The sequence below is a fragment of the Mobula birostris genome, chromosome 7 (genome assembly GCF_030028105.1).
Source record: "Mobula birostris isolate sMobBir1 chromosome 7, sMobBir1.hap1, whole genome shotgun sequence".
Lineage (NCBI taxonomy): Eukaryota > Metazoa > Chordata > Chondrichthyes > Myliobatiformes > Myliobatidae > Mobula > Mobula birostris.
Window position 1 is genome coordinate 176,259,997 of NC_092376.1, and position 15,461 is coordinate 176,275,457.

General features: G+C 47.5%; 1 protein-coding gene across 2 annotated transcripts in view; it reads left to right on the top strand.

The window, feature by feature from the left end:
- The window catches only part of LOC140200902 (myozenin-2-like), a 49,551-nt gene that overhangs the window by 15,053 nt on the left and 19,037 nt on the right, over positions 1-15,461 (top strand). For both annotated transcript variants that reach the window (XM_072264549.1, XM_072264550.1), the window contains exon 2: positions 842-945. In XM_072264549.1, the coding sequence (XP_072120650.1) occupies positions 873-945 (73 nt within the window). In that variant the 5' untranslated portion in view covers positions 842-872. The remainder of the gene's footprint in view (positions 1-841; positions 946-15,461) is intronic.

Consider the following 15,461-nt stretch of genomic DNA (forward strand, 5'->3'; position numbering starts at 1 on the left):
GGTGTGGTCTCACCAAGGCCTTGTACAACTGCAGTAGTACCTCCCTGCTCCTGTACTCAAATCCTCTTGCTATGAATGCCAGCATACCATTCGCCTTTTTCACCGCCTGCTGCACCTGCATGCTCACTTTCAATGACTGGTATATAATGATACCCAGGTCTCGTTGCACCTCCCCTTTTCCTAATCCACCATTCAGATAATTAACCTGTTTTCCTGTTCTTGCCCCCAAAGTGGATAACCTCACATTTATCCACATTAAATTGCATCTGCCATGAATTTGTCCACTCACCCAACCCATCCAAGTCACCCAAGTTACATGTGGCTGGATCAGTATTCCAGGCCCCAGCGTGAGACTGTAGCCTTGAGACTGGTGACCTCCCCCCTCCCTCCTTCTTTCTCTTTCCATTCCCCATTCTGGTTCTCTCTCATGCAGTCCTTCCCCATCTCCTCCCTCTGGTTCCCCTTCTCCTTCTCTTCCTCCCGTGGTCCACTCCCATCTCCTATCAGATTCCACCTATACCTTCTCAGCTTCTCACTTCATCCCCCCTCTCCCACCCACCCACCTTCCCCTCACCTGGTCTCCCCTATCATCTTCAGCTTGCGCCTTCTCCCCTAACCCTACCTGCCTTCTGTCCCCTTCCTTTCCAGTCTTGATAAAGGATCTTGACCTGAATCGTTGACTATTTATTCCTCTCCGTAGATGCTGCCTGACCTGCTGAGTTCCTCCAGCATTCCGTGTGCGTTACTCTGGATTTCCAGCATCTGCAGAATCTCTTTTCTTTGGATGTCGAGTGTGCCTGGAAGCCAGCGTGACTCACCTCAGTCTAACTTCTCTCCCTAGCCCCTCGACGCCGGAGAAGGAAGGGGGAATAATGTCGTACGCCTCGCTGATCAGGGAGAGAAAGGAGAAGGCTTCGGCCATTGCCCGGGAATTCCATGGAGAAGGTAAGGACTGTCAGACCAGTTATTTAAGAACAGAGGAGGCTATTTGGCACATCTTGTTTATTCCGGCCTAAAATAGACTGTAGGTTAATGAGGTGAAAACATCTTGTTGGCCTCACAATCTACCTCGTCATTACCTTTGCCTCACTTGTACTTTCTCTGTAGTTGTTACACTTAATCTTGCATTCTGTTATTAGTTTTCCTTTATGCTACTTCAATGTCCACAATGGTCACCTCCATGGTACTGAGGCTATGTAGACTGCCCCCGACTATGGTGCTCCATACCCGCTAACGTAATGAACTCATAAGTGAGGCTTTGGGCCTACTCTGGGCTGCTCCTGGCTGTCCAATATGAGGACTCATTCTTGGTTCGCAACGCTGTTATTCACTTCAATTGTTGGCATGATTTATGTTTCTTTTTCTTCCTTTTGCACATGGGGTGCTGGTCTTTTATTTTCATTTTTGTTATTTTTTCTCTTTAATTGGGTCCTTTCAGGTTTCTTGCTTTGAGGCTATCTGTGAGCCAGCAAATGTCAAGGCTGTATAGTTTCTTTGATGATAAGTGTACTTGCAGCTTGAGTGCTGAATGTACTGCGGTGATGAGATGAACGGTGTGAATGGTGTGCCAGACAAGCTTTTCCATTGTATCTCTGACCGGGTGATGATGATAAACCAACTTACCAATCAGCTTATTACGCTTTTCTTCCAAATTCTGACAAAGTTCAAGCTTATCGTCGTCTGGTTATACATATATACAACCAACGTTCCTTCGGGCCACGGTGCACCCATTATACAGATATCACACACAGCACAAGCTGTAAAACAAAATATTACCTCAAATACTGCAAGTTAATAAAATATATGTAAAGCACAGCACAGGTAAAGAGCAATCAGTAAAACAGTACAGGAAACAGTGAACAGCTCGCTGTCCTAGTGACGAGACCCCGGTGGGGCAGGGTATTCATTAGTCTCACAGCCCGGGGGAAGATGCTGTCCTAGTCCTGATGCTCCTGTACCTCCTTCCTGACGGTAGTGAGTCAGAGAGATTGTGGGATGGGTGGTAGAGATCTTCAACAATGCTTTGAGCTCCTTGTCTACGACACTCCTGGTAAATGTCACAAATAGGGGGGGAGGGAGACCCCAATGATTCTCTCGGTGGTCAAACTATCCTCTGCAGGGTCTTTGCGGTCAGATTACTGCTCAGCAATCAGGCTCCTGAACGAGCGTGGATAACTTCAGTTGCCTCAATTCTGAACTAAATTTTACAACCTACAGACTCACCTTCAGGAACTCTTAACAACTTATGTTCGTAGTAGTAATTTTAATTTGCACAGTTTGTCTTCTTTTGCACTTTGTACGTTTGTTCGTCCTGTACTGCCTCGATGTAGAATATAGAACATAGACCAGGAGCAGGGTCTACTGTCAGCGATGTTGTCTTGAACTAGTTAATCTAGTAATTAAAAGTAAGTAAATTCAAGTTCCATTTTCATTCAACCATACATGAATACCCATTGTCACGTACCCCGTGACGGGTTAAACATCCAGCAGAAATGGAAAACACTTTGGAGTCCAGTATTGCTATTAACTAATGGTATTTATTAGTAACTACGCAATACAGTAATATAAATGCAGATATATAAAACAGGTTAGCAATGATTATATATATATGTAAGTGTGGAAATACATGAAAACCAAGCTTCTTCAAGTCTAGGGGTAAATAGATAGTCTTACGATAATGAGTGAAGTTCAGTTCAGTTCGTGGTATTTAGTTGAGTAGTGATGGAGAGAGAGGGGGAGAGATTTGAGTCTTCAGGTGAGCTGATGCCATTGATCTTCCCGTTGTCTAACGAATTCCTTTAGAAGTCACCGGCTGTGACCACAACAAAGGGAACCGTTCTTCTGTGGTAGAATTATCAACCCAGGCGAGGGTTGGCACATGAATAACCCCCCACCGGTCACACCCTTTTCACACTGCGAGAGCCACTGATCGATCCACCTGATTGATCCTCCAAAGCCCACCTTTCTGTGGGCACAACAAAGCTCATTCAGTGTCCAAAACCATGTGTCTGTAGGTCTGACAGCTGACCTATTTATCTCACCGTGCTGAACACCAGCTGTCCATCAAGCAGCTCCTCCTCTCTCTCTCTGTAAGAGCTTGGAAGCTGCCAGTGTCCTTGCAGAAAGTATAAACAAACTGTGAGCAGTCTTCGCCTCTCTCTCTCTTTCTTTCTCTCTCATTTTAACAAGGTGTCTGTGTTGAACAACTCTCTCTTTTTCCATGGCAACCCAAAAGCTGACAGCAGCAGTCAGTCTCCTTGTAAAAGTATAAAAACGCTTCCGAAAAACTATAACACCATCTCAAAGCAGTCTTTGCCCCTCTGTCTCTTTCTTTTTAAAGGTATAGTCCATTAAAAAAAATGACCCCTAGGGGTACATAACACCATAAATACAGCCGGAAGTTCTTTAAAGTTGTTATAGCCAGGGATGGTAATGGGGATGAGCTCCCAACAGCGTGCACCTCAAATAGCCTCTGACAACCAAGTCCAGCTCCTGGCCTTCATGTGTAGCTTAGCTACTAAGCCCGGCAGAAATGTTTCTGCTGATAAGAGAAGGGGCAAAGGCCGTTTATTGGTGCCTTAAAACCAGTCACATCAGGCAGATAGGGCTCATCAGCTGCGTTTGCCAGCTCATAGAAACATAGAAAACCTACAGCACAATACAGGCCCTTCGGCCCACAATGCTGTGTCAAACGTGTACTTACTTTGGAAATGACCTAGGGTTACCCATAGCCCTTTATTTCCTAAGCTCCATATACCATTATCTAGGAGAAGAAAAACTCTGATCTCAAACCTCCCCTGCCATGCGATGATACCCACTCATAGGAAGGCTTCGGGAGTAAGCTACAAGGAAAAATCCAGAACTGGAGTCTCTAAGGCAATACATTGAGTTCAACGCTGAATGGCAACTCCTGCAAAGCTGCTGGTGCCAAACTGTAATGGTCTCTGCTGTTTCTTGGGATTCATAGAAACCCTACAGTACAATACGGGCCCTTCAGCCCACAAAGCTGTGCCGAACATGTCCTTACCTGAGAAATTACCTAGGGTTACCCTTAGTCCTCTATTTTTCTAAGCTCCATGTACCTGTCCAGGAGCTGCTTAAAAGACCCTATCGTATCCGCCTCCACCACCGTCGCTGGCAGCCCATCCCACGCACTCACCACTCTCTGAGTAAAAACTTACCCCTGACATCTCCTCTGTATCTACTTCCCAGCACATTAAACCTGTGCCCTCTTGTGCTAGACATTTCAGCCCTGGGAAAAAGCCTCTGACTATCCACACGATCAATACCTCCCATCATCTTATACACCTCTAACAGGTCACCTCTCATCCTCCGTCGCTCCAAGGGGAAAAAGCCAAGTTCACTCAAACTATTCTGATAGGCATGCCCCCCAATCCAGGCAACATCCTTGTAAATCTCTTGCAATGAATGCTAACAATGCATTTGCCTTCCTCACAACAGACAACCTGCAAATTAATCTTGAGGGAATCCTGTGCGAGGACCCCTAAATCCCTTTGCACCTCAGACTTTGAATTTTCTCTCCATTTAGAAAGTAGTCAACCCTTTCATTTCTTCTACCAAAGTGCATCCTGATTCCATCTGCCATGTCTTTGCTCATTCTCTGAACTTGTCCAAGTCGTTTCTGCAGCCTCAGAGCTACCTGCCCCTCCATCTATCTTCATATTGTCCACAAACTGGCTACAAAGCCATCAAGTCCGTCATCCAAATCATTGACATATTGAAGGCACACACTCACCAAATCAGGAACAGCTTCCTCCCCTCTGCCATCCGATTCCTAAATGGACATTGGACCCATGAACGCCACCTCACTTTTTAAATATATATTAGAACATTACAGCACAGAAACAGGCCTTTTGGCCCTTCTTTGCTGTGCCGAACCATTTTTCTGCCTAGTCCCACTGACCTGCTCCTGGACCATATCCTTCCATACACCTCTCATCCATGTACCTGTCCAAGTTTTTCTTAAATGTTAAAAGTGAGCCCACATTTACCACTTCATCTGGCAGCTCATTCCACACTCACACAGAGATTATTTCTGTTTTTGCATGATTATTAATCTATTCAATATACATATGCTGTAATCAATTGACTGATTAATTAATTGATTTATTTATTTTCTGTATTATGTATGGCATTGAACTGCTGGTGCCAAGTTAATAAATTTCACGACACATGCCGGTGATTATAAGTCTGATTCTGATAAAACATAAAAAGAATCGGTCCCAACACAGACCCCTGTGGAACACCACTAGTCACCGGCAGCTGGTCAGGAAAGGCTCCCTTCATTCCCACTCTTCGCCTCCTGCCAATAAGCTGCTGCTTCATCCATGCTAGAATCTTTCCCGTAATAACATGGGCCCGTAACTTGCTGAAACCATGCTGACTAAGCCTATCTTATCACGTGCGTCAAAGCAGTTAAACTAGAAAGAGTGCGGAGAGGACTTACGAGGGTGACAGAGTGCCCCTCCCTCAGTCCTGCCCCTCTGACGGTGGGAATAGTGACAGAGGGAGCAAGTGGTGAAGGTGACGGGAAATGGTGGAGGAAGAGCTGGCAGGCGATGGGTGGATCCAGATGGGGAGGGGGATGACAATGAGGAGGGGAGAGTGGGAATAGTGACAGAGGCTATGAGAATTTGATTGGAGAGGAAGGTGGAACATGGAACCAAGTGAGGGAATAGGGGAACAATGGGGGGGGTCCAGTGAGAGGGGTGTGTGGGTGATGGGCAGATGGAGGAGGGGAAAGAGACAGGGTGAGTTCACGATCCATGAGGTAATGTTGCCGCTCTATAAAACCCTGGTTAGACCACACTGGGAACACTATTGTGTTCAGTTCTGGTTGCCTCATTATAGGAAGGACATGAAGCTTTAGAGAGGGTGCAGAGGAGGTTTACCAAGAGAGCATTTCTTATGAGGATACGTTGGAACGAAGGAGGATGAGAGCTGTACAAGTTGATAAGATGCATAGACAGAGTGGACAAACCAGAGATTTTTTTTCTCGGGGTGGAAATGGCTAATACTAGGGGGCTCAATTTTAAGTGATTGGGGGTAAATATGTATATGGGGCATGTCAGAAGTTTTTTTACACAGAGTGCTGGGTGTGTGGAACAGCTTGCCAAGGGCGGTGGTAGGGGCAGATACATTTGGGGCATTTAAGAGACTGTTAGATAGACACATGGATGACAGGAAACCGCAGGACTGTGTGGAGGGAGAGGTCAGACTGATCACGGAGGAGGCTGAAAGGTCGGCACCACATTGTGGGAAAGGGCCAGTGCTGTGCCATACAATGGAGCTGGGGAGGGTGTAGCAGGAACTGGGTAGAAGAGGAGGAGAGAAAATAATGTCAGGCCCGGTCACAGGAGCGGGACTCAGGTCACAGAGTGTTCTCGAGTTTCACCAACTGCAACAGCACTCCCGGAATCCTCACTCGACCCTCAAACGTCGATGCTGTGCACAGCTGCGGGGTTTCGGATAACAGTGCCTAATTTAACCGCCGCTTTGATTGGCGGAAGGAGAGGGTTGCTTAGTAAGGAGGGAGGGAGAGAATTTAACTGTGAACATTTGACTCTACTTGCTTGGAAAGTCCGAGTTTGGAACCTCCTGCCCCAGGTCTCATGAAAATGGAGAGACTATTTAGGACTGAGATGAGGAGAATTTCCCACCTATGAAGGCTATTCAATTTTAGAATTTCCTCTCCTGGAGAGATCACCTTTGGGAAAGAGTGAAGCAGTATTGAGAGAGGAGGCCCTCTGTTGGTCAGAGTTGACCTTGGATATTGTCTACGTTGTCAGTCAATTCACACACCAGTACGCAAGCCAGGGCAGTATGATATGGAGAGCGAGCTGTTGCTCTCGCCACACAGCTGATGAATGCAAAAGAATGGCAAAGACCAATACAGTTTGGCACCAGTGATGGGATAGGGGTTGTCAGTTAACGTTGAACTCACCGTTGGACTGCTTTAGGTCCTCCAGCTCTGGATTTTTCCCTTGGCATTTACTCCCAAAGCCTCCCCCATGAGTGGGTATCGCCGCAAGGCAGTGGAGGTTTGAGATCAGAGTTTTCCTTCTCCTAGGTGAGCTGCCAACCATGGCTGATTAGCCCCATCTGCCTGAAGTGACTGGTTTTAAGGCGTCAGCAGCCCACCTTTGCCCCTTTGCCCCACCTTCGTCAGTAGAAATAGTTCCACAGGGCTTAGTAGCTAGGCCATGCGTGAAGGCCAGGAGCTGGACTTAGTTGTCAGAGGCTATGTGAGATGCAAACCCATCGGGAGCATTTCAAAGATTCAAAATACATTTGTTATCAAAGCATGTATGTAGTAAACAACCCTGAAATTCAACGTCTCCACAGACAGCCATGAAACAAATAAACTCCATGGAACCCGTCTAAAGAAAACGCCAAGCACCCAACGTGTAAAAAAAAGAACAAATCACTCAAATGGCAAAAAAAAAAGAGCAAAAGACACACATAATATAAAGGTGCATTTAGTAGGTAATAGGATCTTATCCCCACTAACCACACCCACCGTCCCCCCGGCCACTGGCTGAGACAACCTTAAGGAACCGTTGAGGGAGAAGGGTCGAAGATACCCAGAGAGTGAGAGTCACACAAAACAGAACAAGGCTCTTTTGTCCAATCTACCCTCCCGACCAAGGAGCCCGCATACACGGTCCCATGTGTCCACAGTTGGTGCATCGCCCTCTAAAGCTTCCCTATCCATGTACCTGTCCAGCCCAAGTATCTGTTAAACATTGTTCACATCCCTGCCCCAAGCAGCCCAGACATAGACAACAATACACAGGCAGATTCAGAGTGAGATGTATCAGCTAGCTGAGTGGCATTGCAGCAACGATCTTGTTCTCAACAGTAGGACCAAAGAACTGATTGTAAACTTCAGGAAGGGTAAGACAAGGGAAGACACATCAGTCCTCATAGAGGGATCAGAAGTGGAGAGAGTGAATAGCTTCAAGTTCCTGGGTGTCAATGTCTCTGAGGACCTAAACTGGACCCAGCATGTCGATGCGATCATAAAGAAGGCATGACAGCAGCTGTATTTCATTAGGAGTTTGAAGAGATTTGGTATGTCACCAAAGACGCTTGTAAATTTCTACAAATGTCCTATGGAGAGGCAGTCTAACTGGCTGCATCAGTGTCTGGTATGGGGTGGGGTGGGAATGGGGTGGACAGGAGTGAAGTAAGCTGCAGGAAGTTGTCAGCAGTCAGCTCCATCATGGGTACCAGCCTCCATAGTATCCAAGAGGTCTTCGAGGAGTGATGCCTCAGGAAGGCGGCGTATGTTATTAAGAACCCCCTCCACCCAGGACATGCCCTCTTCTCACTGTTACCATCAGGGAGGAGGTACAGAAGCCTGAAGGCACACACTCAGCGATTCAGGAACAGCTTCTTCCCCTCTGCCATGAACCCATGAACACTACCTCACTTCTGTCACTTCTTTGCCCATTCTCCTAATCTGTCTAAATCCTCTGTAGCCTCTCTAATTCCTCAACACTATGTGCCTCTCCACCTGTCTTCATATCGTTTGCAAACTTGGCCGTAAAGCCACCAATTCCTTCATCCAAATCATTAACATATAACATAGAAAGAATCGGTCCCAACAGAGACACCTGTGGAACACCAGTCACCAGTGTGTGTAGCCTCCGTCGGCCGTGATCGACCTTGGGAGCTGCGCCTATGGTAGTCACTGGTTTGTCGAGCAGCGTCAACTGTGGCTACTGAGACCGATCCTGGAACGGCAGGCTCTGCTATAGTTGCTGCATGTGTAGGGTATCGTGGAATTGTTGTCCACTGTCCGCTGTGCTCTCTGTTTAGTTCTGCGCTCCTCAAAGCGACTCAGGATCACTCTTTCGCCTTGCTCTAGGTGTTGCTGAAGAGTACCTCGCCATTTGTTGCGGTCATCTGCTGTATCCTCCCAGCACTCTGCGTTGATTTTTAAGGCTTTCATGTTGCGCTTGCGGAGGTCCTTGAAGCGAAGCTGGGGTCTACCAACGTTCCTCTTGCCTGTTGCTGGTTCTCTGTAGAGGATGACCTTTGGCAATCTACCATCCTTTATACGACGGATGTGGCCCAGCCAGCGCAGTCTGCGTTGTCTTAAAAGCATGAACATTGTGGGAAGTCCAGCGCGGGAGAGGACCTTAGGGTTTGGGACTTTGTCTCTCCAGGTGATGCCGAGGATGCGGTGAAGGCTGCGCAGGTGAAAACTATTGAGTTTCCTCTCCTGCTTGGAGAAGATGGTCCAAGTCTCGCTACCATACAGGAGGGTGCTGATAACGCATGCATTGTACACAGCAGTCTTGGTCTTTGTAGCGAGTTTCGGATTTTCCCAGACCCGCGAGTAGAGTCGAGCAAGGATTGATGCTGCTTTGCCGATACGCCTATTGATTTCAGCATCGAGGGAGAGAGTGTCGCTAATGGTCGACCCCAAGTACGTGAGCTTGTGGACCACTCCTAGATCGTAACCCCTCTATGTCGCTTTCATCGAGTTGACCAAGGCATTCGACCTTGTCAGCAGGGATGGGCTCTTTCAGATTCTCCTCAAGATCGGCTGTCCCCTGAAACTCCAAAGTATCATCAAGTCATTCCATGACGAATTGAGGGCTACTGTTCAGTACGTTGGCAGTTCATCCGAACCCTTTGCTATTCGTAGTGGAGTCAAACAAGGATGCGTGTTGGCCCCAACATTATTCGGCATTTTCTTCTCTCTGCTATTGAAGCACGCGTTTGGGACGTTGACAGAAGGCATCTACATGCACAGCAGGTCTGATGGGTGGCTGTTCAACCCTGCGCGCCTGAGAGCAAGACCAAAGGTGCGAAAGATCTTAATACATGACATGCTATTTGCCAATGACGCTGCTATAACCTCGCACACCAAACAGCAACTACAAACTCTCATGGACCGCTTCTCTAAGGCATGCAAGAACTTCAGGCTTACCATCAGCCTAAAGAAAACAAATATCCTTGCCCAGAACCTGGTGGAGACTCCAGTCATTACCATCGACAATTACAATCCAGTCACCAGTAGTCAACCAGAAGAGGCCCCCTTCATTCCCATTCTTTGCCTCCTGCTAATCAGCCACTGTTTTATCCATGCTAGAATATTTCCTGTAATATCATTGGCTTGTAGCTTGTTAATCGGCCTCATGTGTGGCACCTTGTCAAAGGCCTTGTGAAAATTCAAGTTGTCAACATCAACTGATTCTCCTTTGTCTATCCTATTTGTTATTTCTTCAAAGACTTCCAACAGATTTGTCAGGCAAGATTTTCCCTTAAAGAAACCATGATGACTATGGCCTATTTTATCATGTGCCTCCAAGTACCCCGAAACCACATCCTTAACAATCGATTCCAACATCTTCCCAACCACCAATGTCAGACTAACTGGCCTGTAATTTCCTTTCTTCTGCCTCTCTCACTTCTTGGAGAGTGGAATGATATTTGCAATTTTCCAGACCTCTGGAACCATGCCAGAATCTAGTGATTCTTGAAAGATCATTACCAATGCCTCCACAATCTCTTCAGCCACCTCTTTCAGAAACCTGGGGTGTAAACCATCTGGCCCAGGTGACTTATTTACCTCAGACCTTTCAGTTTTCCAAGAACCTTCTCCCTTATAGTAGTAACTTCACACACTTCATGACCTCTGAGACCTGGAACTTCCACCACATTTCAGTGTCTTCCACAGTGAAGACTGATGCAAAATACTTATTCAGTTCGTCTGCCATTTTATTGTCTCCCATTACTACCTCTCTGGCATTATTTTCCAGCAGTCCAATACCCACTCTTGCCTCTCTTTTCACACTTTATGTATCTGAAGAAAACTTTGTATCTCTTTATTATTATTGGCTAGCTTACTTTTGTATTCCATCTTTATCTTCTTGATGACTTTTTTAGTTGCCTTCTATTGGATTTTAAAAGCTTCCCAATCCTCTAAATTCCCACTAATTTTTTGCTCTATTCTATGCCCTCCCTTTGGCTTTTATGCAACACACATCAAAGTTGCTGGTGAACGCAGCAGACCAGGCAGCATCTGTAGGAAGAGGTGCAGTCGACGTTTCAGGCCGAGACCCTTCGTCAGGACTAACTGAAGGAAGAGTGAGTAAGGGATTTGAAAGTTGTAGGGGGAGGGGGAGATCCGAAATGTTAGGAGAAGACAGGAGGGGGAGGGATGGAGCCAAGAGCTGGACAGGTGATAGGCAAAAGGGGATACGGGAGGATCATGGGACAGGAGGTCCGGGAAGAAAGACGGGGGGGGGGACCCAGAGGATGGGCAAGAGGTATATTCAGAGGGACAGAGGGAGGTATGAGGGGGAGGTGGGGCCTTAGCGGAAGTTAGAGAAGTCGATGTTCATGCCATCAGGTTGGAGGCTACCCAGACGGAATATAAGGTGTTGTTCCTCCAACCTGAGTGTGGCTTCATCTTTACAGTAGAGGAGGCTGTGCATAGACATGTCAGAATGGGAATGGGATGTGGAATTAAAATGTGTGGCCACTGGGAGATCCTGCTTTCTCTGGCGGACAGAGCATAGATGTTCAGCAAAGCGGTCTCCCAGTCTGTGTCGGGTCTCGCCAATATATAAAAGGCCACATCGGGAGCACTGGACGCAGTATATCACCCCAGTCGACTCACAGGTGAAGTGTTGCCTCACCTGGAAGGACTGTTTGGGGCCCTGAATGGTGGTAAGGGAGGAAGTGTAAGGGCATGTGTAGCACTTGTTCTGCTTACACGGATAAGAGCCAGGAGGGAGATCAGTGGGGAGGGATGGGGGGGACGAATGGACAAGGGAGTTGTGTAGGGAGCGATCCCTGCGGAATGCAGAGGGGGGGGAGGGAAAGATGTGCTTAGTGGTGGGATCCCGTTGGAGGTGGCAGAAGTTACGGAGAATAATATGTTGGACCCAGAGGCTGGTGGGGTGGTAGGTGAGGACCAGGGGAACCCTATTCCTAGTGGGGTGGTGGGAGGATGGAGTGAGAGCAGATGTACGTGAAATGGGGGAGATGCGTTTAAGAGCAGAGTTGATAGTGGAGGAAGGGAAGCCCCTTTCTTTAAAAAAGACATCTCCCTCGTCCTAGAATGAAAAGCCTCATCCTGAGAGCAGATGCGGCGGAGATGGAGGAATTGCGAGAAGGGGATGGCGTTTTTGCAAGAGGCAGGGTGAGAAGAGGAATAGTCCAGATAGCTGTGAGAGTCAGTAGGCTTATAGTAGACATCAGTGGATAAGCTGTCTCCAGAGACAGAGACAGAAAGATCTAGAAAGGGGAGGGAGGTGTCGGAAATGGACCAGGTAAACTTGAGGGCAGGGTGAAAGTTGGAGGCAAAGTTAATAAAGTCAACGAGTTCTGCATGCGTGCAGGAAGCAGCGCCAATGCAGTCGTCGATGTAGCGAAGGAAAAGTGGGGGACAGATACCGGAATAGGCACAGAACATAGATTATTCCACAAAGCCAACAAAAAGGCAGGCATAGCTAGGACCCATATGGGTGCCCATAGCTACACCTTTAGTTTGGAGGAAGTGGGAGGAGCCAAAGGAGAAATTATTAAGAGTAAGGACTAATTCCGCTAGACGGAGCAGAGTGGTGGTAGAGGGGAACTGATTAGGTCTGGAATCCAAAAAGAAGCGTAGAGCTTTGAGAGCTTCCTGATGGGGGATGGAAGTATATAAGGACTGGACATCCATGGTGAAAATAAAGCGGTGGGGGCCAGGGAACTTAAAATCATCGAAAAGTTTAAGAGCGTGAGAAGTGTCATGAACATAGGTCGGAAGGGATTGAACAAGGGGTGATATAACAGTGTCGCGGTATGCAGAAATGAGTTCGGTGGGGCAGGAGCAAGCTGAGACAATAGGTCGGCCAGGACAGGCAGGTTTGTGGATCTTGGGTAGGAGGTAGAAACGGGAAATGCGGGGTGTGGGAACTATAAGGTTGGTAGCAGTGGATGGGAGATCCCCTGAGCGGATAAAGTCAGTGATGGTGTGGGAGACAATGGCCTGGTGCTCCTTAGTGGGGTCACGATCGAGGGGTAAATAAGAGGAGGTATCCGCGAGTTGTCGCTGTGCCTCGGCAAGGTAGAGGTCAGTACGCCAGACTACAACAGCACCCCCCTTATCGGCGGGTTTAATAATAAGGTTAGGATTAGTGCGGAGGGAGTGGAGAGCAGAGCGTTCCGAAGGAGTGAGGTTGGAATGGGGACAAGGTGCGGTGAAGTCGAGACGGTTGATGTCCCGTCGGCAGTTAGCGATAAAGAGATCCAGAGCAGGCAGAAGACCAGAGTGGGGTGTCAATTCCTCCGTCTCCGCCGCATCTACTCTCAGGATGAGACTTTTCATTCTAGGACGAGGGAGATGTCTTCCTTTTTTAAAGAAAGGGGCTTCCCTTCCTCCACTACCAACTCTGCTCTTAAACGCATCTCCCCCATTTCACGTACATCTGCTCTCACTCCATCCTCCCGCCACCCCACTAGGAATAGGGTTCCCCTGGTCCTCACCTACCACCCCACCAGCCTCTGGGTCCAACATATTATTCTCCGTAACTTCCACCACCTCCAACGGGATCCCACCACTAAGCACATCTTTCCCTCCCCCCCTCACTCTGCATTCCGCAGGGATCGCTCCCTACACAACTCCCTTGTCCATTCGTTCCCCCCCCATCTCTCCCCACTGATCTCCCTCCTGGCACTTATCCGTGTAAGCGGAACAAGTGCTACACATGCCCTTACACTTCCTCCCTTACCACCATTCAGGGCCCCAAACAGTCCTTCCAGGTGAGGCAACACTTCACCTGTGAGTCGACTGGGGTGATATACTGCGTCCGGTGCTCCCGATGTGGCCTTTTATATATTGGCGAGACCCGACACAGACTGGGAGACCGCTTTGCTGAACATCTACGCTCTGTCCGCCAGAGAAAGCAGGATCTCCCAGTGGCCACACATTTTAATTCCACATCCCATTCCCATTCTGACATGTCTATCCACGGCCTCCTCTACTGTAAAGATGAAGCCACACTCAGGTTGGAGGAACAACACCTTATATTCCGTCTGGGTAGCCTCCAACCTGATGGCATGAACATCGACTTCTCTAACTTCCGCTAAGGGCCCACCTCCCCCTCGTACCCCATCTGTTACTTATTTTTATGCACACATTCTTTCTCTCACTCTCCTTTTTCTCCCTCTGTCCCTCTGAATATACCTCTTGCCCATCCTCTGGGTCCCCCCCCCTTGTCTTTCTTACCGGACCTCCTGTCCCATGATCCTCTCGTATCCCCTTTTGCCTATCGCCTGTCCAGCTCTTGGCTCCATCCCTCCCCCTCCTGTCTTCTCCTATCATTTTGGATCTCCCCCTCCCCCTCCAACTTTCAAATCCCTTACTCACTCTTCCTTCGGTTAGTCCTGACGAAGGGTCTCGGCCTGAAACGTCGACTGCACCTCTTCCTACAGATGCTGCCTGGCCTGCTGCGTTCACCAGCAACTTTGATGTGTGTTGCTTGAATTTCCAGCATCTGCAGAATTCCTGTTCTTTGGCTTTTATGTTGGCTTTGACTTCTCTTGTTAGCCACAGTTTGTCATCTTGCCTTTAGAATACCTCTTCCTCTTTGGGTTGTATATATCTTGTGCCTTCCAAATTGCTTCCAGAAATTCCAGCCATTGTTGCTCTGCCGTCATCCCTGCCAGTGTTCTTTTCCAATCAATTCTGGCCAACTCCTCTCTCGTGTTCTGTAATTCCCTTTACTCCACTGAAATACCAATAGATCTGAGTTTTGTTTCTCCTCAAATTTCAGGATGAATTTGATCATATTATGATCACTTTCCCCGAAGGGTTCTTTTACCTTAAGATCTCTAATCAATTCCAGTTCCTTGCAAAACACACAATCCAGAAAGGCTGATCTCCTAGTGGGCTCAACCATGAGCTGCTCTAAAAATCTATTTTGTAGGCATTCTAGAAATTCCTTGTTTTGGAATCCCACACCCACCTGATTTTCCCAGTCTATTTGAGTATTGAAATCCATTATGACTATTGTAACATTGCCCTTTTGGCATGCATTTTCTATCTCCAATTGTAATTTGTAAACCACATCCTTACTACTGTTTAGGGGTCTGTATATAACTCCCATCAGGGTCTTTTTACCTTTGCAGTTCCTTAACTCTATCCACAATGATTCAACACCTTCCAATCCTATGTCACCTCTTTCTACAGATTTGATTTCATTTTTAACCAACTTAGGAACGCCACCCCTTCTGTCCTCCTGCCTGTCCTTTCAATACAATGTGTATCCTTGGACATTAAGCTCCCAGCTGCAATCATTTCAGCTATGATTCAGTGATACCCACGACATCATACATGCCAATCTGTAACTGTGCTGCAAGTTCATCTACCTTATTTTGTACACTGCACACAGTATAGGGAATAAGATCTTGTGATGAAAACGCAAACAAGAGGA